Raw genomic sequence first — 25099 nt, forward strand, 5'->3', positions numbered from 1 at the left:
AATAAAATATCTATCTCAGCCATTTTAGAATTTTCCCAAGCGACACACTAAATATGCAGTGTATTAAATCAAACTTGCCCCACAAAAACAGGACGCTGCTTGTCAAATTGATGAAGTTAAAAGAAGAGATTCAGTTCACCTCCTTCACTCAGATATTGCTCTCATGATCTGCAATATGCATTTCTTAAACTACGACCCTCCAAATTCAGTGCCCTAAATGAGACACTAGTCCTTTTTCCTCTTAACACGTTTAAACTTATTTTTAACATTTTCTCTTTACTAATTGATAGTGCATAGTAACTTTGGTAAAATACATTCTCCTTGATTTTTCTTTTTAGCATTTCCAAACTTTGGAAAGTTGATTTAGTAGCTCAGGTTCATTTCATATCAAGTTTAATTCACATCAAGTTATTGCACCCTAATCTAAAGTTCTAGTAACTGTTTATTAGTATGATATATTTAATTACTGATTATATTTAAGAGAAAAAAATTATTAAACTTAAATAGTCAAACAACAGCAACAGAAATAACCTGTCAGAAATGTACATAGTCATTTCCCCATTCCCTTTAAATCTGCAATGTAAACAATAATTGGAATGTATTTTCCAATAATTTTCTGTATCTGACATCTTCTGTCCTCCACTCTATGCAGCTAAATTTGTAGTATTTGTCAAAATGCAAGGTCACACTGGCCACTGCCTCTAAAATTTCTAGCTGTACACAAAGTGGAGAATTAGAGTTTGCTAACATAAATAGCTAACAACACATTAATATAGATACCTTCCCAACTGAATCTGCTCCAGGTTGGTTTACTAGTGCTAGATTATTTCAGCTTGGAACGTGCAGAAAAATGAATAAACAATTAATCAGTCTATGGCTTACTCATTAAAGTACTGAAGATCAGTTCTTTTGCATGAGCTAGCACCACATTACAAATGGATTTAGGCATAAATCTTGTATTTTGTGCTTAGGATAAATCCAGATAGTGACAGTTCGCAGATGGACAAATATGATCGTTCCATAAAGTCATGTTCTTTTAAGTCGGCAATTCTGCTATTCCAAGGAAAATTTTCTTAAAAAAAAAAAAAAAAAAAAAAAGAGGAGTTTGCAGTTTCTGCAAAATTCATTTGGTTGGGGAAGGACAATCCAAGGGTCTTAAATGTATGTCACTGCACAAATCCTTACCATTGGTAGTTGGACATCCAGCTGTGTACCCGGCAGCTCTCACACCAAGACCATCCTAGCATCCTTCGTTCACTTTTTCCTAAAAGTCATGTGCAAGTCAGTCAGCAGGTATATCTCATTTGATATCTGTGTGCCCGGGTGATTGGAAGTAGGTGTAATGCCATCCTGGCACTCATCCGCAGATCTGTATTTGGGAATGAGATTACAGTTAGTGAAAACACACCGCAGTGGCAAAACTCTTCTGTGCTATTTTGAGCAGATGCTTTTAAATTGTTCCAGAGCAGGAAATCATGGATCTACTCCAAACCATGAACCTGAGTAATAACTGGGTTTGGAGTAGAGGTTCCTAATGATGCTTGCTCCAGCTCTAAACCATGACGGGGCTAGGTTTCTTCTTGCTTCTTTCCTTTTTTAAAAACTCTATAAAAGCTCTTTTTTTTTTTTTTTTTTTTTTTTTTGTGCTTGTACAGAAACAGAGTAGAACTTGCATTTCTCTGTCTCTGTTTCCTGATGGCAAGGATTTCTCTTTCCATTGTGAAGTGGCTTCTGTCAGAGCCAGCCTGTTCCTTGGCCTGTCCCGTGACCCATGGGGGGTCCTGAGCAGCCCCGCGATGGCCTCTGCCAGCGCAGGGCTGCCGTCTCTGACCCCACGTACCTGTTGCATTGCCAGGGCACGCTGGAGCTGCCTGACCTGACCCTGCAGAAAGGCTCTGTGAAGCTCCTCAAGGAGAGATGGGAGTCTGCCAGTGCTCGAAGACCCAGCCTGGTGCTCCGGTGCCTGCCAGCCCCACGGTCCACAGCACCAGAGAAAAGCAGCCATGGCAGCACCGTGGAGAAAGTCCCAGCAGACAGCAGGAGGGCGGACATATTCAAGGAGGAGCCCCTGGGTGGCCCTCGCTGGATTGAGCCCTTCCCCATCACTGTGAAGGAGCTGCAGAGCCACTTTGAGACCCTGGGTGGCAGGAAGGTGCGTGCCTGGGCCAGGGGGATACCTCAAGGGAATGGAGATGGGCCCCGAGGGTTCAGGGAGGCTTCCTGAGCCTCACACGGCCCCTCTCCTCTGCCCTGCTGGGGATGGGCAATGCTGGTGGTGGTGCTGGTGGACTGCAGCCCCTGCCACCCTGGAGCAGGCAGTTCAGTTTCCTGATGAATGAAAGGAACTGAAGGCTTGGATTTTCTACAACAAAACAAAGTTCTGCAGTTGAAAATGATTCCTGCAATATTACTGAGGATTTTATGATTCTATTGCTTTTGGAAACAATAGAAAAGCACATGCAACTATGCCAAATAACCTTGTTTTGCGAGTAAAACAGAATGAATAGTAAAGTTCCCTTCCCATGAAGTTGTTTTGTTTTGCTTTGTTTTGTTTTTCTGTTGTTGTTGTTGTTGTTGGTTTTTAATATAATGCAGGCTTGTGACAGAAGCATCTTGCTTTCTTGCTGGTACACATAAATGCAACTTACTAATAATACATAGTATGGATGCTTGGGATTTGTGCCTGTGAGATAGGCCAATGGTATCACTATGTTAAATTTTACATCTACCATCTTGTCATAAATAGAGTTCTAATATTTGTTGAAGTCTGGATCTGAAGTGGAGTAGTAGCAAGCTTAGTGATAATGCCTGCAGACTTTTCTATTTGACTTCAGTGCACCTTTTTCACCAGTATGACTAAACTGGTTTTGCTCATTGCAAGAATTTCCTCTTTTGATACAAACGTTGTGTTCTACCACTTTATAACTGCTGCAGAATAACCCTGGCAGTCCATATAGTCACTCATTCTGTGATTTACCCATTTAATTTTAATGCCTAGAGTGATTTGAACAGGGCTTTCTGGTCCAGAAATTGGAGTTCAGAATAATGTGTGCTGACCACAGTATAATTCATACTCAAAAAATCTTCTATTAAAAGATATTAGAAAGCTTTTTTATGTGAACAGTAAAATAGAAATTCATGCGATTCATGAAAAATCTTTTAACTGGTGGTGTCAGATACATAATACAGGAAGTAGCATGTACCAATAAATAAAGTTTAAAACTTAATGGGATTATAGAACACCTGTAAAGCTTTAAACATGTGAAACAGTCATAGACTCCTTTGAAGTTGCGTATTCAAATGATTTTTAAGGTGGAGACCATTTTGGTTGATCTGAGTCATTTTTTAATAATAGCAAAATAAACCTCTGTTTCCTATGAAGAAAGAAATTCAGTATGTAGACATTACCATTCTTGTGGGAGAGAACTGGTTCTTATTGTTACTATTAATGTCTTAATGTTACTATTTATAAATTCTTACTTAGAAAAATGACAGAACTTATTCCCAGTCACAGAGCTTTTTTGGGGACTGATTTGCTCTGTATTGTACCAATTAAGGATTGATTTTTTTTTCCAAAATTAGCTACTACTACCCCTGCAAATGTTTTAAATTCACGTGCAACTTAGAACCTTACCATTATTATTTCATTCATATACTTTATAAAAAATTATTTCCAAGTATATAAGAACACCTTTTTGCTAGGTGCTCCTTCAAGTGAAAATTTACCCTTTCTAATACAAAAGGAAAGCATAGGCTCAGTACAAGGAAAATACAAAATACAGATGCTTAAATAATATTCTTAAATAATATTCTTATATTTCAGTTTGTTTTGTAAAAAAGGAGTATCACCTGGGTGTAATGTGTGTTATTTTACAGGCTGTTAACAAGAAGTATCTTTTCCCCTAAGGTAAATAATATTAAGTAAAAAATAAAAATAAAATAAAGTTCCATTATATCAAGTTAAAGAACATTTATGTAAATCACACTCATGTTAGTATGTCTTTAGTACAAAGGACAGCGTGACTTCTTTCAACTTTATTTTAAAATACTTTTTTACTTTACCCCATACTCCATTTGTTCTTAAAATAAACCTCTGATGCTGCTATGTAGTTATATATTTACATTTCCTTTGTTACTTTAATGTGCATCAAGCTGCTTCAAATAGAAATAAGGACATCAAGAAACAAACAAACTAACTAATGATGAAATGATAGTTAATAAAATACATATTGATATTCAAATAAAATTATTAGCAATCCCCCTAAGTTGTAATATTTTTTCACACTGAATCAAATCACTAAATTACAAATAGCTAATTACAAGCATATTTCAAAAACTTTGGATTAAAATTTGTCTGTATCTGCAGAGCAATTTGAATTTTCAGTGATGTGTTTTGTGGTTTGAAAAATATTTACAAAATCACAACTACATTTCAAAAAAAAATTAGTTCGCACTATAGTATCGAGATTTCCAGTTAGTATGTTTAATTGTGGTGAGATCTGGGGAAAGGTCTTTGTCCCTTTAATGTATAGTTAAATGCAGGGAGAGTTATTAGTTCTGACAGCCCCAACTTACATATATTGATGGAGAGTAGACTGAAAGCTTGATAGGAAAGCAAAGCTATGAAAATTGTAATTAGTGGAAGCATAATTACAGGCAACTATTAAATAATAAAGCCTGACATTATTAAAACACTTTTTTTTTCAACTCAATTGCAGGTTTGAATATAAGTTTTATGCTATATATATTTTCCCTATATTACTTCTAGTAGTTTAAAATCCATGGAGTCTTTGTCACGTTAACCCAAGGGAATTATTTGCTATCGTTTCTGTGCTGTTTGGTAGTATTTATTTTGGGATGTCAGAGCTTTTCCTTACTACCTCAAGGAGCCAGGAAGAAACAAAATAACAATCTACATATATATAGATAGATACATATATATGTAGATGTTATATATATGCAGAATGTTATATATGTATATACAAAGATATATTTATTAATATTGCACAGCATTTTTCTTTCACCTTTATTTTGCCTAAGCTCATTTGAATATGCCAGTGTATGGGAAAGAGTAGAGTAATCTTCTTAACACTTACTGTGCCTACCATGTGAAGTAAATGAAAATTGTAGAGCCTACTGGTAAAGGTTTCAAAAGTTTAAACTCCAAAGTTGAAAAAATAAGGGGTTAATTACAACTATTATTTAACCTTTTTCACCAGTACAGTTGTATATTCTTAGTGTTTCCCTTAGGAAGCAAAATATTAACATCTGAGTGTTAATAGTGTAGCTGTGAATCAGTTAACTGTGACCTGAAGTCAAAAGCAGAATCTTTTCTGCATCCATTGCCATAAGTCTCATCAGAATAACATTTATATACAAGGGCTCATGTGGAGCCTGATCTGCAGTGTGGGTCTGTACTCATAGTATCTGCTTCTGGGGTTATCTCCCATGGGCAAAGTAGATGTACTTTACTCAGCTGAGGCTTCTGCAAGTGTAAAAATGTGGCTCAAAATAAGTAAGTAAAGACCTTTTGGTCTGATAATTTTAAAGAAACGTGATAGGAAAGGCTTGGCAATCACAGAATCTTCTAAGTGCTTTTGAACAAGGGACTCTGACTGGCATGCCATGTCACAAATTGAGACTGCTTTCTAAAAACAGTATCTATTCTCTGTAGAATAAGAACATACCTGAAAAATAGTTCTGCTAGAGAAGCCAGTAAAGAACACATCTAGTTTTATATGAGAAAGAAGAAAAACAACTAGTGAGATTATGGGAGCAAATCATGGTTTAGGTAGACAACACGTTTTGGATAGAGACAGTTACATGACGTAAAAAAAAATAATAATTATATATATATACATGTATATGTATATATAAAATCACACACACATGCAGACACCCCTTAAATGTTTTCACTATTTTTTTTCCTGTCAGTTGTTTGGAAAAGATAGCAGGAGTTTTAAAAAATGTCTGCCTCTCAGAGTTGAGGACATGCAGCAGTGCTAATGCGTTAAAAAAAAAGCAGCAAGCTAAAGAGTAAAATATCCACATGATAAGTTTGCACTATTTTATTTGTAATACCAATGGGGCCTATTACAAATAAAAAGATCTTATCCAAGCTGATAAAACATGAAGCTGCTTAAGAAAATAGCAGTAAACGGTGGCAAGTGTTTACTTGCATCTCCACCAAAAGTAGTGGAGATAGATTTTGAGTATAGTTCTATCAAGTACTCAGTGATATAAGAAAAAACTGATATCACAATATAATGCAAGGCTATGCACAAGTTTTAACAAACTGATTGTTTAAGAGTTGATGTATCTCAGCCATTTCCACAGGCAGAAGGAGTGAGGGACAGGGAATTAGCTGATGTTTTTTCCTTGTGTTTTTGTAGTTACTTCACTCAGAAGCAACAGGGAAGGTTAGAACATAGAAATGGCTATATATAAAACAAAGTCAAGGCCATAGAAATCACAGTGGATTTTTTAAAATTTAAAGAAAATGTCTTCTAAGGGTCTGTGCCAGCTAAGTTTAATAAAGTTACCTTATGCATAAATGAATGTGCTCATTAGCCTTATGCTTAGAAAAAGACTGCCAACTGTTGTAACCATGTTTAAATAGACTTTCTCTTGACTAATCAGACTTTCAAGACCGGGACCCATATTACTGCATTTTTATGAGTTAAAATATATTTTTATTCTAAGAAGGCAAATCTCCCTCATTAAAAATTCTAAAATCTCTCATTCAGGTTTCATTTCCATAGCAGTGCTGTTACTTGTATATGTATAAAATCAATAGAGAAAAATTAGGGCAATTAGATAATGTTAAATCATTGAGTGACTTCTATACTATTAGATCAACTATAGAAAAAAAAAATCTCAGATGGTTCCAAAGAGAAAGATATTATAGGCCAGCTGCAAATGTATTTAGCCCTTTGGCAGATTTTTCTTCCTGATGGCTATATGTGAATCCTAATTATTTGCGTGGAATTAACACTTCATATTAACATAAGTGAATACATAAAAGAGTAAATAGAGTGACGGACTAAGTTTAATAATTTCAAGGCTAAATCACTTGGTCGAGTCAAATTGAATATAATCAACCCTTAGTTTATCCAACTGGAACTTGGATGCATTTCCTTCTTCTTAGGAGTATTAATGAGTTAGTCTGTTACTGGAGCCTTTTAAAGAAAGCATATGGTATCAGGCTTGCCCACATCTTTCCATTATTTAGAAGTAAACTAATGTCCCATTCTGATCAAATGAAAAGTATGTTCCCGTTTCCTGTAGGAAAAAAAACAAAACAAACAAACAAAAAAACTGTTTCTTAAGAAGTGCTAATATATTAAAGCATCAGTTTACTGTACTGACTTATCATTCCCATGCAACAACTACTTTACCTCATTAGCACTCGAAAGCTTTGGAATGTTAATGCAACTAAGGCTTCTGTTTGCTGAAAAGTAATTATGTATTTTTTTTGTTAAAATATGTTAAGAAAAATCCAAACTAAGAAAGTAATTTCATGCTTACTTTTTAGAGAAACCTATTCAAAGAACTTATTAAACCCGTTCATTTAAATAATATGGTATATGTTCATTAAACTGTGTCCTTTGTAGAAAACATATGAGCTGCTGCCAGAAAGTAAATGAAGGGAACAGATGTCTAATGTAAAAGGTTAGACCTTCATTAAAATTGTTTAAACAAGCAGCATCTTCTTTCCTCTATGAAACGCTTATATTAACTTAGCAAAGACATGTAACGTTGAAAAGAATGGAAACCCCACTACAAGTGTAGGTCAGTTTTGTACCCTGTTAGCACTACCATATATTTTTTTTTAATGGATGAGTGAAAATGAATAGTAAGGAATGCATAGGATGGCTAAATAGCTACCCTTGCTGAAAAGCTTGGTCTTGAAGGGAGTGCTCTGTGGTCAACCTTGTGGATTTGGGTTTAATTTATTTCTTAGCTCATTCTTTTATGACATAATACACTCCTTCCCTTTGTTTTCATAACATTTTGTCTAGTGCCAAAAGATTCCTCATCAAGCAAAGTACACACTGTCTAGGTGACTAGAATTGTAGATCATGAAGAATAGATATTTTCTGAAATTTCACATTATTTTGGAAAACATTTTTTCTGTACTTTTACAATAAATGCATTGGCTCTTTACAGGTATCTTAGAGGCCATCTGAAGAAACAATCCTTCTGGCTCTTTGTTTATTGTCAATTAACTCACCTTTGATCTGGTTTGGCTTTTTACAGTTTGGAAGATGCACTAAATTTTTGCCTTAGACACGTTGACAGAACTGTCACTGATCTCTACAATCTTCTACACCAGGGAAAGTAGCTGTTCTGATGTTGGGAATGGGATTCTTGTTTACAAAGAATCCCATGAACTAATACAGTATTATATATATATATGTACTTATTTATTTATATATACACAAAATAAATATAATGTTCTTCTATAAAGTATTCTGTTTAATCAGTGAATTTGCAGTGATTAGTATTCCATTACAATGTATCACCTGCAGTTCTTTAGTTCTTCTGAGCTATTTTCTTCACTGATTTCACTGTTATACTTTAATTGTATATACAGAAGAAGTGACTATTTTCTGGAAAGTGTACCTGCCTTCCTCAAGGTGTTGAGGACTTGAAATCAGCACAAATGATTCACACGTGACAACTCAACATTTGAAACCTTGTTCTTCATCATGCCCATCTAACTCCAGTATTCCTTGTCACTGATTTATCTAGTTGTCTAAATATCAACTATGCTTAGGCCAGATATTTGAATGTTTTCCAAATAAAAAGCTTTAATATACTCTTCTAACACACCCTTGAGAACTCTCTCATTCTTCTGCCCTAAGTACAGCTTTACCATTTTATGTGCTTTAGTTGGAGATGTGTAACAATCTGTAATATGATCTCACCTTAGAAGGGTAGAATCACGTCATCTACTTGTCCTCACAGCGAGATGTTATTGTTTGAGTTACTGCAACATGAAGTTTGCTACCAAAAAAAAAAAAATAGAAAAAGTAGGACCGATCAGTTAAAATTGAAAGTTTTGTGTCCCCAGTTCTTTATAACAAATAAAATTATAAAATTTGTTTTTCATTTCATTTACATACAAAATACATTTTTACAAGGAAGAGGACAGGATGAAATATAGTCATATGACCTCAAGGAAAATTTCCATTGGAGGTGACCTTTGTCCTATAGGTAATTTTTTTTGTTTTCAAATGTTCATGTTGTTTACTACTTATCAGAATCCACCAAGATTCATCAGTGTATCATGTGCAGAGGATAAGGATGGCTTATTTTTAGGATCACTTGTCCTCAACAAATTGCAGTGATTCCAGGTGCGGGTCTCATTTTTGTCTGATTGTTGTCTGGCTCCATTCCATACATTCTTTATGTACTTATATTAGAAAGATATTTTGCCTGTTTATTTGTTACTTGTATTTCTAATTGAAAGAGGCACTTTTCATCTGTTATGATGAGTTCATTCTTTGGTGGAGTACAGTTAGCTAATAGAAAAAGCAATTTCTACAGTGTATCCAATGCTACTTCCTGGGAAGTCTGTCTAAATAACTAAAAGTCCTTTTGAACAGGGAAAATTCACATACCAGTTTAAAAGGTATTGTAAAAGTCTAGGAAATGAGAAATGTGCATACCCAAAGAAGCATTTTGTAATGCACGGCTTCTGACAGGTTTTGAAATATTTTCAGGCCTTCTACCTGTCTCATTGCAGATATGACATTGTTTTGCCTTTAGTTCTGTCAGTAAACAACACTGAAGTTCAAGGGAAATACTTTATTTTGTGCTAACTGAAGTCCTCCAGCTGAGTCTGTAACTTGGGTATGGAGTAAATGGGGGAGAAACTTATTCACTTCAGGAAAACTGAAAGAACTAAAAGCTTCATGTTGGGTTTTTCTTTCCAGGTGCTATAAGTGTAATATAATGCTATTTCTAGTAGTAGAATAGAAATGACAGAATATATGGGATATCCATTTCTATAAACAATATTGAAAATGGCACTTATTAGAACACCAATGTGTAAGGATCGAAATACTATGTTGTCTCATTTTGCTCTCCTTCCAGTGTTTTTGGTTGGTTGGTTGGTTTTAGTTTTCACAGTGCATTGTAAGCTGCAATGGTCACAAGAAAAATGAGATTTTGAAAGAAACTGGCTTACTTCATTTTTAAAAAGCTGTTAATTTTATTCTGAACAGATACAACATTTGATGTTGTTAATATTTCTTTAAGTCTTGATTCAGCAGAATTTACCTTCTTTTAAGTTCAGGGTTACAGCAGACTGACTAACCTTTGGGTCAAATCTCCAAAAAAGAAAGAAAATTAGAGAAACCCTGACTTCCGTATGCTGATACTATTTCTAACATGACTGTGTGCTATTAAGGAAGCACATTTAGAGAATGGAAGAATGAGGAAAATGTCCCTTCGGGCTTCCTAGGAAAAAAAAAAAAAAAGAAAAAAAAATAAAATCATGAATGGGTTTTTCTTTAAGATATATAATCTGTTAGAGATGACCTGGAAAGTGGGTTTTGTGCAAGTTAGCTTTAACATTTTAAAATCTGCAAAGATCAATAAAGATAAAACCTTTTAACTTAGAAGTTGCATGTGATGTCCATGGAGTTTTGTACAGTTTGATCTCGAGGGTAAAGAACTGTATTTTATGAGTCATCAGAAAAATCACCTCTACTCGGTGCAGACACCTAAGCCAGTAAATACCTTGTTTTACCAGAGGCTGTTTTCATTGTATCATTTTTGACCCGCTAGCCAGAAGCACTGGAGCTTGATAACCTCTGTGGGAAACTGACCATAGAACATTTGGAAAGGCACACCTCCTTTCAAAGAGCAGTGGCCAGAAAATGATGTTTGAAAAAGTATTTTTCATTCATACCATGTTCTTTAACTTCATCTCCACATTTAGCTTAATGTTAGTTTTCAATATTTTATAGACAACACTTATTATCCTGAGTATATTTTTCTAAAGTACTTGTCAGTTGTGGCAGAAAGCAACAAATCTTAAAACATTTCACTGTCATTCTGTTTGCTGGTATTTGGAAAAATTCAGCAGCCTGTGGCACCTTAATCAATTCTTGAAGCATGAAAGTGCAGTGGAAAGATGGGAAGTAAATACATTCATTACTAGCACATCTTGGGAAACAGCACTGGGAGGGAAACATAATGTCTAGGTTAAGTTGATTAGGAAGGAAATCAGCTTGTGACATACAGTCTAAGAAATCAACAGGTGGTGGTACGCAGGGGAAAACAGATCCATAAATTAAACAGGAGTGAAAGAGACATTACTTGCTGTTGCAGAGTACAATGTGTAATATGTCAAATGAACAATTTCAAGCTAACAGTCAAACGAACACCTGCATAAAAGTGTTCTTACACTTATTATTTCAAGAGTCCACCAATTATGGAAAATAAAATCCCCAGTGTGTCTATTCCTGTTATTTTTTCCTCCAACCTGCATATGAACAAACTGTTAACAATGGTGTTATTCTCTGCCATTAACTAGTAGAAAGTGAAATGGACTCACCGTGCTTTCTGAAGTTGTTGTCAAGAGGTTGAAGTAAATTGGTCCAAAATAACTGCACTCAGGAGTTTCATGGTATTGTTCTGAATCCACATGAAAGTGCAAGACTTCTTGCATTTTCAATAAGAAATACAGAACAAAATGTGTTTGATCTCTGTATCAAGGTACATGTAGTACTAGTATATGGGTAGATGCCACTGTGGACCATTAGAGTGCAGAAGGTACAAATAACCTGCTAAATACACCTTACTACATCAGTTGTCTTAATAGATCCTTCAAGGACTCTTTTCACAAACAAGATCTCTCATTTATGTTTCTGTTTATGCTTTGTTATCTCTGTGTCTGTCTTCTCCGTTTTATCGCATTTTCTTTTGCTCTGTTGAGTCTTCAAAAAAAAAGTTCTGTAATGATGGGGTCCTTTTTTTATATGTTTTCTGTCTAGATTTAAGGTTACATGGTATGTTATCTTTAAGCTGAGTGTAATCTCTAAGGCATTTAGGAAATGGGGAAGAAAAATGAAAAGAAAATACCACTGCATGTTTTAGCCCTGTTTGTTTTCTCTCTCTTCTGTGTTATGGTATGTTTATTTCAACAGTACGACTTGATGAATAGGAATGGAACAGTACATGTTACTCTGCATTAGGCAGTTCCTGAACTTTGTATACCCAGGATTGTTCAAGGTATGCATTGTCTTTTGATGAAGCTGTATAAATGAAGTCTTGTCATAGATAATAAATATCATTGCTGGACTACAGGTATGAAAATGGTCTGGTGATACTAGCTTAGAGAATCTCTCTAGTTATGCCCACTGTCTCAGAGTCTCCATCACTGACCATAATTTCTAGCTCAACTTGAATTCTGTGTAGATTCTCCCTGTAGATTATGTAAGATTCTCTCTTACATAATACCAGCTTTATGATCTCTGCTTTAATCTTCTGTTGTAGAATGTTTCATTTTCTCTCTTAGTACTTGTTTTCAAACTTCAACCCAGAACAAAGAAAAGACTGTTTCTTAAAAATAAGGAATGCTGATAAATTTTAAGTCTACATTTTTCTCTTTGATCTGGACTACAGCAGAGGGATCTGCCTCAGCTGCCTGAACATGTGAAGGAAAATGCTTCTTCTATCCAGCTTCTAAGAGTAGTGTCAGTGGACTTCAGGAAATAGCCTGCTCAGAGTTACAGGAAAATATATAATCTTAAAACACACGCAGTATTTTGGAAGAAAACAAAATGGAGGGTAAAGGGAGAATATTGGCGTATGTGAGAATGTGCAGCTAAAATCGAGTGCCTACTATGAAACAGAAATATTAGTAATCTTGGAAGTCATTTGCTTCCCCACTCTCTGCTAGTGCTTTTGTTTCTGCTTTATTATTTTTGTTTTCTGATTCACACCACAGTGTATTTTCAATAATTTCTAGCTATTTAAAATAATTACGAAAATCATGAAATAGCAAATGACTGTGGAAAATGACAGCAGAAGGAACGTAAATGTCTGCAGGAACACTAGACACAAAATGATCATGTTAGAAAACATCACTGTCATAATCATTATTTTGTTTTGCTTAAAGGCAGAGGCACACAGATATTTTAAGAACTTTTAAAGGTCTAATCCAATATGTCTCTGAATCTAAAACTTCAACAAGAGAGTGTGCAAAGAAAAACATATATTCTAGATCTCTCTGTGAATTTACAACAAACAAAAAACCAAAGCCCACACATGCTTTCATGAAACCCAAAATAAATAGCATTTGTTTTGAATTCTGTACCTATAATTAACAGTAGTAGCACTGATATTCACAGACAGCATAACCAGTAAAATAATGGCTCTTCAATTTCCACTCTAAGGATAGAAAACACTGAGAATTATAAAACTACATCCTTAAAATAAGTATTGTAAAAGGAAAATTATAATTAAGAGCAAAAGTATAACCTTTGAGCTGGCCTGGGAATGTACTACGCAGAAGTGTTCCTTTTGCAATTATATGAAAAGAGATTAGTAAATTTCCTACGGAACACACATCTTTAGAACTTTATTGTGCTAAAACAAAGTGGGATTATTTACAATGGTGGGTTTTAAACATTGTGGTAAAACTGCTTTCCAAATACTTTGGAATTATTATAAAAATAGGAAGCAGAAGTGATCATGTTTGATTGATTTGATATAAATATATATAAATTATATATATAGTATATATTATATATAAATTATATATACTATATATAATATATATAAATATATACATTGTATAAAGTGAATAGAAAAGTTAAAAAAAAAAAGATGGAAGAGGAAGGCTACTGTGTTTAATTTTTGCTACATTTCAAATCTTATTTTTACTCTCCTGTGTAGTGAGGTAGTGTTTTATGCAGAACAGTTTGGAAAGAGAACTTTGGAGTTATTCTTAGTTACTAATCACTTTGGTTTAGAAAACAGTTTCTATGACCTTTTTTCAAGCCTGAAAATTTTAGCCCATTAATTCTGGTTACAAAGCTATGTTGACTATACCGTCTCCCTTTCTTTGTTTTTGCTCTTTCTAGTACATTTCACATTAAACACAGATGTCACAAACCTGCACTTCTCATTCTGCATATTTTGCTTCTAATGTGTTGCCAGTGATTTATATGGACATAAAGTACCAAGTTAGCATAAATTGAGTTGTTTGTGATTTTATTTCAATGTGCCTTAAAAATTCTGTACTAAGATTTACCTCTAAAAAGTTTTTTATTTTGTAGTGTCATATATTGTTTGATTGCTTGATTTAGCCCTTTGTAGATATTGGCCTACTTAAATGATTTTACTCAGTCAGTGTAGTATCATGCTTGAAAAAAGCTAATTAAAACATGCTTGGTCACTGTCACATGACTTAACTGTTGCTTCAGTTTCCTTATGTGCTTCTGAAACATACAACTATTTTCCCCACAAAAAAAAAAAAAGTCAAAATGGACCACTGCACATTATTCATTTAAGAAGGAAAGTTTCTGCTGCTACTGTATGCCCTAAATTTACTTAGTTAATCCATAGTCCAGCTGATGATTTAGCACAAGTATTCATTATCATACTGTCAAAATTGCTGTAATGTTGCAAATTAACATTTTATGTTGAGCTACATATAACTGATACTTCTTCCATGGGATAGAATATGAACAGCTCAACAATTTAATGTAAGCCAAACCCTTTTCTCAATTAAAAGAATTTCTCTTTTGAGTTCATAGAATTAGGCTGTTACTTTTTAAGTAGTAAGACCAGGGAACTTGTCTCAATTTTGCTATGGTGGTAAACAGCAAATCAGTGGGAGTTTTGGTAATTAAGAGTGAAATCTATAGGCTACAGAATGAGCCCTTCAATGTTTTGTCTTTGTCTTTGTGTAGAGCCCCATTCTGAGATGGCAATTCCACAGTTAGATCTTAGTTTTGCTCAGGGTAACAAGCAGCTCTTTTCAGGGCATCTGTTCTTCATATACAACAGAGTTATTTTATACCTTTCCTCCAGATGAAAATACTGTCTCATTTCAAAACTGTCTGTAGCAGCTAAAACGGATAAGCATCTCTGGAGCTGGTCTGGGGATAAGATGAATGAGCAGGTTCCATGCAGCCACAGAGGTGGTTTTTTAAGCCTCTTGAGAAATTTTGTCTTAGTGAAGTGGTGCATTGCAGAGAATCAACTAAGAATCGTGGTTTTGTCTCAACAGTTTACTTACTGGCTTCATAGAGTTTATGTAGCAGGTGTTAATAGCACTCCTCTGTAATAGTCACTTTAGGGGGTTTGTCATCAATCTTAATAATGCCACCAGCATTTCAGCAGATGGTAGACATGATTCCATGCTCTCACTGCTTCTGAATTGCACCAGAATGAATTTCCATCATATTTTTAATTACAAATGAGAAATATATCAGAAACAGACTTGTCTCATGCTGACATTTCCAAAGGCTTTCTTCCAGGCAGGCCATGGCTATGCTGCTTTTTGTTTTATTTTTTTTTATATTTCACAAAGATTGAATGATTCGCAGGAGATATTTTCAGCTCGTTCAGCAATAGAATTAACTTCAAATTGGTCTTCTGTACTCTTCAGCTAAACAGTCTCTTGTTTTGAATTGGAAGTTAAGATGCCAGCTTTAGTGGTAAAATTATTGTGGTAGAAAGCTCTCAAACCCACAGAATGTCTTATTCCAGTAAGATCACCTCTTCTCCAGTCCAAATTTGATTGGCCAAAAATATTATCAAGGGTTATGAGAAATAAGGCAGACAGGAAGATAAAAGGAGGTTTTCTATTTCTCAGTAGTTGTATAGGTAGCTTAAATGTGTAGTTACAGTCTTCTAAATAGAGTGAGCCCATGAAGAGTTATGTCTGAGAGTAATCACTAGCTTTCGGTATTTTTACGCTGAAGAGTAAGAAATTATTTTTATAAATACATAGAGTAAATACAGGAATTAAGTTCTGTTGATAACAGGACTTCCTATTTAGGCACTGGTCTTGTAGGTAACAGTAAATTTTAGGGGTCAGTTCAACAAAGCACTTAGACAAGCATTTTAATTTCTACAGAAAACATTCTTTGAATAGCAACCCTCAAGTATTTAAAGTTACAATCACAATAAAATGCATTGATGGATCAAGTTTTTATGTAACTATTTTTATAGCGACAGATGAAATTTCTAAATGCTTACCCGACTGCTTCATTTGTTTTCCATGACCCATTTATGGGTTTATGATTTTCCTTTGAACATATGCTTTTATCCTTTGTCCATGGGCCCATTCCTTCTTACCCCTGTTATTCATTTCTTACATATGCATTCTTTTAGTGGAGACAATAAATAACCAAAAGTTAGGTGCTAGACAACTTTCTTTTAAGTAACGCATGTAACAGAAATGGTTAAAACATCATCATGTTTTGGATGGGGATGAGAAACCGTTGTACCAGAATTCTGGGTAATCTGTATGCATTTTCCAAATACTTTTAAATGTTTTCTTTTTTAAAAAGATGACATGCTTTGAACATTAATAGTAGATTTTAGCAGTCTATTTAATTTACCGACAGCAAATTCCTCTTCCAATCCAAGGTAGTACAATGTATGCAAAACAGGTGGTAGTAATTTAGTAAATAGTTTTCCTCTATTTAAAACTTTATGTGTTCTGGCTTACTGACTTTTACATTAGTGCAGAACTGGATAGCAAGTGGAAAATCCACTATCTAAATGAAGCGTAGTCAATCAGTGGGCCATTGAAATTGGAATCTTTATCTTTGACATCTGTAAGTGTAATGACTGCATATTCTTTGAAATTTGGCACTCCAATGCTTTATACTTTTCAGCACGTCTTGAGTATGATATCAGAACATAAAAATAGCTTCTTGTGTCACATTTTTCTGAGGAGCCCATTAATAAATTGAATATAATATCAGAGTCAGTCAGTAAACTGAAGGAGTTAGATGGTAGAAAGTTACTTACTTGTAGACACATTTCAGCAACTTGTGTCCAACAAAAAAAAAGAGTGAACGCTGTTAAACAGGGTGCTCCACAAAACAGTCTGTGCCCCAATTGAATACTTGCTCTCACCAAGACTAGACACATACACAGTTAAAAAAGGTTGACGTGACTTCAAGCCTGCAGTAATAAGGAAGAAAAAATCATTTAGTTTTCATTTGGCAACTTTTGCAAAAGTTGCATATATTAGCCTCTAATTAAGCACCTCTTGGAACTACCTCACTGCTTTTTCAGTAAGTGTCATTTATGTTAATTCTGTCCTTAGTAAGCAGACATCTTTGCCATTCATTGTCATTTTAGGTTATCTGGGGAGATATCCCAATAAAGCAGTATGCAAATTAAATTTTTCCCGATTTATAGCATTTAATGGTAATCCTAACACCTTTCAATAATATTTTCACAGTAGGAAATATCACTTTCTGAGAATAAATCTGGGCCCTCATACTTAAGTGGAAGCAACAGTGCAAGAAAACCATCCTTCAGAAGTCCAAGTAAGACAGGGATGATGTTTGGGAAATGGGGCTAAGGCAGCTGGACACTGCCACGTGGGGGCCACTGTGGTAGTGAAAAGGAGGGACAAAAAAGAATGTACACTGAATTGGTTTGTTTAAAGCAAAAAGTTCTGTGAAGTGCTAAGCATGCAGTTCCCCTCTGCCCTAACAGTTGTCAATGTATACCATAAAAACACCATCCTCACAAAGACTATTTAAATGGATCATTCACCTATCAGGGATTTAAAGAGTATGGATAACTGTGGAACATTGTGATAAAGGCTAAAACTACCTAGGAAAATGAGGATAACTTAATTAGAGCATCTGAAAGAGAATAAGAGAATTAATGTATTTAAAATGGTAGATCTACTGAAGTGTAATCGTTTTGTGGACAAATATATTAAATGTCCCCCCCAAATGCCTGTGTAATTATAGAGCAATAATCAGTTATTCTTTTTTTTTTTTTTTTTTTTGCGTACATTACTACAGGCAGGAATACTTAGAATTCAAAAGACAAATTAACAAAGTGATTTGGAACAATAAACACAGTTTCAAACGAAGTGATTTGGAACAATAAACACAATTTCAAACTACTTACTATGAAGCTACAGTAAATTACATTCAGTTGCCTATAATAAAATGCTTCATGGAACTAGGATAACAAATTAATATCATGGCATAAAACTGAAAAGAGCTTTCCTAGAACTAGTAATTGATGCTGTTTACTGAAATCTCTAAATTACAAAAACACTGAATAAAAAACTCCACTGCAGCCTTGAAAAATGGGAATGAGGTGCACTAGAAATCAAAACCTGAGAGTCAGACAAGCTTGCAGATGGAAAAACTTAACACTAAAGACAAGTAATATTTAATGTCTAAACAGCTTGCAGTAGTATCCCAGATTTTCAGTTTTATTTGATAAATATGCTTTTCTAAACTTCAATGCATAGAATAATAAGCTTGAATGAAAATACCTTCTCACATGGTGGCCACCATCTCAGAAATCTGTCCATAAAAGTATTTAGGTGGAAATCACTTAAGACCAATTTACCTGTAATTGATAATAAAATGGCCAAAAAATATAACAATATATATATTAAAATTCCTATTAAAATTAATGTAAAAAATAACTTATATAAACTTCATAGGTAAAAGAATTTCTACTAAAGAGATGAAAATTTGAAAAAGTTATAGAAATATACTTCAAGTTACCAGAAAACTGCAAATGACATTTATACTGGTCCCCAGCTTGCAAGAATAAGAACAAGAAATGGTATATTCTGAAGAATATTTTAGCTGTTACCAGTAACTATGGACAGATATGTTAGGAATACAAAAAGAAGAAAAAAAAATTTTTCATCTCAGAGATGCCAACAGCAGTTGAAGACACAGTACATTTGGAGCTTTCTATTTTGTACTAATACTGCAGAAGTTAGAGCATTATTAAAGTGATTCTCTAGTATCCTAATGACTCCTAAAAGCACACACAATGCTGTGGCAATATGATCCTGAGGCTGTTCTCATTTATGCCAGGCACTGGCTCGTTGTGGAACTGGAGAAGCAGGAGACAGTTGTGTTCAGGGTGATCTCGCAACATGCACAGCTGCATTTTATTTATTTTTTTTTTAATTTTTCCTCTGCATAACTATTGCTGCATCACAGATTGTCCATACCAGATTTCAGATGTAATGGTCAGCTCTTCAGGTCAGCTCTTCTTTTTTTTTAAAAAAAAATCATCATTAATACTGTGTCGTAATTGTAACTGATAACCAGCTCTGAAAGAGGGTATATAATGATCAGCAGTTTGAACTGTAGCTCTTCCCACACAAAACACCCTATTCATTTCAGCCACCTGCTGTCGCCTGATCCCTTGGCACAGAAGTATCTCATTCCTCTCAGCATACCTATGTGCTGGCCGAGCCATCCTCCAGTGCTGAAACTGCCCACTAGCAATGTTGTGTCTGCATTGTAACCCAGCCTGGTCTCAGGGATTATCTTACTGGCACTGTGCCACTGCATCATTTCTGAGTGGGCTGGACAACCCGCAAGTATGCGACAGACTGCTGAGGAAGGGATACCAGGAAGTGTCACGCAGCAGAAAGACGGCTACATTCTTCACTCCAGAAATCCTTCTCTTGCTATTTCCCTCCAAAAATACTTTCCATAACAGCCAAGGGAAATATGCTTCTAACTGCAAAAGCAATTAGAGAACAATTTAAATTAATTTTAAACCAATTATCTCCTCCTGTAAACCTGTTTTTTTTTTTTAAAAAAAAAAAGAAAAACAGAAAATCCCAGTGTTGTTTAAGGTCCCCTTTACCACCATTAAATCTAGGCAGACTTAGGTTTTCCAGTGTGTTGATTGTACCTCCTGGTCTATCTGCCAAAATAATCATCCACTGTATTCAAGATTTCCTTTCAAGTTCATTTCCATATTAGTAGTAGCAGCACTGCTCTTTTTGAGGAGAGATGGGGTGGGGGAGACACTGGTGTGACAAGATATGTAAGATGCCCCAGCATTTGGGTTTATGATACTCATGCTATCATTTCATTTTTGAAATAGCCTAATGAGCCTTTCATATTTTCTCAAAAAACTTGCTAATTTTTTAAAAACATTTTCATTTTGTAGATATGAGGGCATGAGGCTGCATTAATAGATAGCACGACTGATAAATAGGCTACTTTAGATTCTTGACCCACTCACCTTTAACTGCCATTTCATTTGTTTTGATTATTTCCTGAGCAACTACATCCCTTGCTTTCTGTGGCCTCTATCAGATGAAGCAATAGCCTAAGGTATACATGCTGTCTTGATCCTCAGAGCAAGCTAATTTTGGTTCCGTGTTATGCCAGGAAGACAAACTCCTCCAGGACCATATCTTTATCTTCTGATTTTACTGGAATGTCAATTGCTATCCGATAACTGTGCACTTTAAGAAAAATGTTGCATCAGCCTAGTTTTCTTTAAACATTTTTTAATAGACTTTCTTTGATTCCCTGTCAAGTTGCTTACGTGTCTTCCTTCACTGGAGTTACCCCTAATATGTGCCTGTAGCCTTCTGCCCTGATCTTTGCAATTCCTTGTTTAAAACCAAACATTTTGTTCCTTGCTTTCCCTGGAGGCTGTTTGAAGGCGAGAAGCAGTAGGTCAGTATACTTGGCCATGCTACAGTGCTGTGGCATTTTCAGTGGTGTTCTGACTCAGTGACCTTATGAACACTTGTCCTTGACCCAAACTTGGCTGTGTTTCTGATAGTTTGAATCTTTGGCTCCATAACCTCCAAGAATCTTAATTACTTCTGGAAACACAGTGAATTTACATGTGCTTCTGCAAAGAGTCATGTACAGTTGATCGGCTGGAATACAGCACAAGAGTACCGTGAACGTGCTTCCATATATTAAAGGCATAAATTGCAAGTCTTCTGTTGTTTAGGTGTGAAACTGCCAAAGATTTCCTTCTGAAATTCACAGTTCTTGGGCGGTGGGAATAGCTTCAGACAGCTAACACCCAACAGTATCTCCATGATAAATTACATCCCAGTCACCTGGAATACTGTGGATTTCAGATGGGAACATGAAGTACTTTTTGAGCATGATGGCAGCTGGAACTGCTGATTACAGAATCATATAGAGCACATTTAATGTTGATAAAAGGAAGTAATATTTAAAGAGCCTAACTGACTTGTGGAGCTCAATAACTATGTGAGATGTATTTGAAAGACAGAATGGTAGAATGCAATAAAACATTTGATGAGTTTATGTATAATAAAATCAGTCACACTAAAGATTGAATAAAAAAAAAACATACTAAAAGAGCTGCTGTAGTTGCTTCTAAATCAGCAAGCACTTACTGAGGTTAGGAAGAAACTATCCCAATAGGCAACTCATTTCTCAATTTTCCACTTTTCTGTGTTGTATGTTGGTCATCTACCAGACCAGAAAGAGCAGAGCTCTTACATAATTTAGCAATTTCAAAAAATTGCAGCTGCTTATTCAGTCCTTTTCTCAATATGCTTCAAATAAATGATCAGCTGTCATTTAGATAGGGGAGAAAGAAAACTCGTTCTTATGTAATTCTAACACATCACAATTTTCTTGTTGTTTCTTTGAAAATGGACATACCTATCCTCACATAAACAATGGTATAGGACAAAATTATTATTTTAGTGAATTACTAAACTATTGCATGCAGATAAATATACGTTTTATTAATGTGTGTTGTTTTATTGAGGCCCCATCCCCCAGATTAATTCAATGGTTAAGCTTTCTAACATCTCAACAGTATTTCATGACCGGACTGTTGAACTAGTTTTAGCTGTCATAAATGATCTTTAAAAGTTGTCTTGAACGACTGATACTCAGTGGCTCCATATAGAGGTCCTGAGATTCATGTCTTCCTTCTAATACTCCTAAGGACTTGACTGTTACCTTATTAACAGGAAAAAATGTGTTTAGAGGAATTTACATGTGTACTCACAGACGTCTCTTTAGCCCAGACATGACACCCTTTCATTCTGCTAAAGCCATGGCTTCTTATGTAATGCACAGTTTAGGGCTGAGCTTTGAAGAGCTCTTTAACTAGTGGTGGCACAGTCATAGTTATTCCTTTCATGACTAATCAAAAGTTAGAAGCTCCAACTTTGTCAACAAAACATATTTTTAAATCTCACTGACCAATAGCTAAGTTCTTCTGAAAGTCTTGTGTACAGCTCAATGCAGATGTGGAGGAAATTTTACAGTGAATGTAGAGGTCCATTTTCAAGTGCTTTACGTTGGTGGAGCAACATAAAATTGTGCTAATCCAATTCAATGAGTTCTGGCAGGAGACCAAATCTAACTTGACAAGACCACAAAATCAATTCTAGAACCATAACTACCATATAGGAGGGTCCCACAAACTGTGAGTAAAAAAAATCTCTTCAATAATTTGACTTCAAATCAGAAACAACCTTACTGGATGCTTCTCAAATTTTGGTTTGAGTAGTTTCCACTTCATTGGTATCCATCTCTCTATAAGGATAGTTTGTACAGCTGTAATACTTAAAAAATCCATATGACTGATTAACTCAATTTCCCTCCCAAAAATCTCTTTTTCAAATACTTATATATTTACACATAAAACACTCACATAGATATAACTTATTTGTATTTCATTCTGTCATTTTGTCAGTGAAGGTTTTGAAAATGCTTTAAGCCAATACACTATTCTACAAAGAACTTTTAATTAGAATTATAAATCAGATTAAATACTATTTCATAACATTGAAAATTCCAAGTTATTTTCTGATACTCTCAAGAAAATCTGAAGTACTTTGTCTTGTTTAATATGACAACTATGAAAACAAAAATCTAATCAAGAAAACTTTCATACTGTGTTTGAAAAGCTGTGAACCTTTAGATCCCATTTCCACATAGCTCTAGTTGCAGCAACTTTAAGAGAGTGAAAATGTTATGATTGACTTCGTACTCTTTCTCCCTGCAGTACTCTGGAATCATACTCTGTTTATGCATAGGCTAGCAAAATGCACCCACAGTTTACAGGGGACCTTTCATCTTATTCCCTTGGAAAAAATACATAAATTATATATATATTGTATATATATATATATATATACACACATACACATATAATTTTACTACTCCAGCTATTTCAGCTGTTTACGTAATGTAAGAGCTGTAGCTGAGATTGTGCGGCTGTTGTGTCCAACACATTGAACTGCTCCATACTAACTAGTATATATTGCATGGTATGAAGGAGAAGCACCCCAAAACACCAAGTTTGACACATAGACATTTTGTTTAGCAATAATTTACTCATTTTGCCTTAAAGGGCTGAGGCCACAGTGTGATACTAATGATATTCTGTAAACAAGCTGTATGGAACGTTGACCTACTATAGTGATAAACCAAATACAGTTAATTTATCATAGCAGAATTGAAAATCAATTAATTTCTTAATACTGAACACCCATGTACATCTGGTCTCCAACCCATCGTTGGTTGCTTTTACATATTCTTGCATTCCAAGTAATGAAATTAACAGAATTCTGTCTGTCAACTTTTCTATGTACAAATACTTTTTAAATAAGCAGATGGCATCTTTGACTGTGATCCTTACCACTACCCGTTTTTGCTTCTGGAAGAAAGAACATGCAAGACATGGCAGATGAAAACTGCAAGATACTGCCAGGCATGATGGTGTGTTGACCTATAAACTATGCAGCACACATGAATTTCCATCCTGCAGTGCCACAGAAAATTATCCTAGAGCATTTTGAAGAATACTACTTACAGAACAACACCCCTTTCCAATCTGCTGCCTATTCATACACTGCCCTCCCCCCCCAAAAACCACATCTGTCTCCTACCAGTAGCTTCTAACTCACATCCCCTCGATGTCTTCAAACAGGAAGGAGAAAGTGGGAGAAGCTCACTGTCACCAACATCAGCGAGTCAGCCTGGGAGCCATTCAGACATTTCTGTGATGGAGTCCAGTGTGAAAAGGGGGAGAGCAATCTTTGAGAAGATGTCGTCAGAAAATGGACAGAACAGCAATGCTGAAGGTTAGCCTTACCGCTTTGATCTGATTTCTCATTTTAGTTCTCTATGGCTATGATCTCCAAACTTTTCTGATCACACACACTTTTCAATAAAATATTTTCAAGTATGTACTCCCAACATATGTATATTACTTTATGGATTATATACATCTACTATCCTACCAATATATTATATATATGATGAAGCATACACAAAAATAAGTAATAAGAAGGGATGAAAGATGAAATAAACGCTTTTAAAATGTATACTATTTATAATGGTACAAAAAATACATTCTGCCTACAAATCAACTGATTGTCTTGTGCAGACCCTAGGGGTCTGCCCCCCATTGGAGACCATTGCTCTAGAGTATCAAAGAATGTATGTACCTGTGTTTTGGTTTAATAGAGAAACAATATTGATTATACATTACTTGTTTTTTAGGCTTTATATAATGATATATAACATACTAATACATGAACGTACTTGAGGTTTCTAAATTGTACACTTCTGATGGTATTATAAAGTAAATTCATGCTACAGATCAGTGATGTTAGTGCAAAACCAGCTCACTGCATGACTATCTCCTTTTATCTCTCCCCCTCCTGATTTTTTCCCCTATTCTCAAAAATCTATGCTGGTAATGTCAGTTAAAACAGTGCATATAATTCCTTCACACACAAATTAAACAATGCACTTGATCTCTGATGTGACAGTGGGCAATCACACTCATATAACCAGTGCAGCCTTCAATAAGAGAACGTGGTGTGCTTATCAGTGCAAAACCAGCTTTTCATCTTTTTTTTTTTTTAATAATTACATAATTTTTGAAAAAAATATGACAGAATGGTGTGATATGTTTTGAGGATGTATTTTATATAATTTTCATTTATGAATGTTTTCAAATGTTATTAGTCTTTGTAGCTCAATAATTTAAAACTTATTCTTGTCATAATTTCTGATGAAGACAACCCAAATCTACAAATATGTTATCAAAAATACGGACAGCAGTCATCAGTTATGAA

The 25099-nt window shown here is 35.0% G+C and overlaps 1 protein-coding gene and 2 long non-coding RNA genes across 4 annotated transcripts in view; 1 reads left to right on the top strand and 2 right to left on the bottom strand.

Moving 5' to 3' along the window:
- Positions 1–1106: 1106 nt before the first annotated feature.
- On the top strand, positions 1107–24262 carry LOC310901385 (uncharacterized protein). The gene is made up of 2 exons (XM_083840897.1): positions 1107–2152; positions 23944–24262. The coding sequence occupies exons 1-2, from the start codon at positions 1772–1774 to the stop codon at positions 24100–24102; spliced, it is 540 nt and encodes a 179-aa protein (XP_083697023.1). The 5' UTR covers positions 1107–1771; the 3' UTR covers positions 24103–24262.
- Positions 6874–18587, bottom strand: LOC310901396. 2 transcript variants are annotated; one of them, XR_014585761.1, is made up of 5 exons: positions 18509–18587; positions 17008–17163; positions 16228–16355; positions 8931–9009; positions 6874–7281 (listed from the first exon to the last, which is right to left on the bottom strand). It is a non-coding gene; the product is annotated as an uncharacterized lncRNA (long non-coding RNA). The 2 variants fall into 2 exon arrangements; XR_014585762.1 differs by lacking the exons at positions 6874–7281; positions 8931–9009 and adding an exon at positions 14341–15944.
- LOC310901397 overlaps positions 23149–25099 on the bottom strand; it is a 32516-nt gene continuing 30565 nt past the window's right edge. Inside the window, exon 4 of the long non-coding RNA XR_014585763.1 lies at positions 23149–24013. This is a non-coding gene — a long non-coding RNA (uncharacterized lncRNA). The remainder of the gene's footprint in view (positions 24014–25099) is intronic.

The sequence above is a fragment of the Anser anser genome, assembly GCF_964211835.1.
Source record: "Anser anser genome assembly, chromosome: 6".
NCBI lineage: Eukaryota > Metazoa > Chordata > Aves > Anseriformes > Anatidae > Anser > Anser anser.

Bases quoted from the DNA above. Each gene is read 5' to 3' on its own strand.
- LOC310901385 (XM_083840897.1), top strand. From the start codon at position 1,772: ATGGGGGGTCCTGAGCAGCCCCGCGATGGCCTCTGCCAGCGCAGGGCT. The intron at 2,153-23,943 runs GTGCGTGCCTGG...GTCTTCAAACAG, and splicing joins AGACCCTGGGTGGCAGGAAG to GAAGGAGAAAGTGGGAGAAG.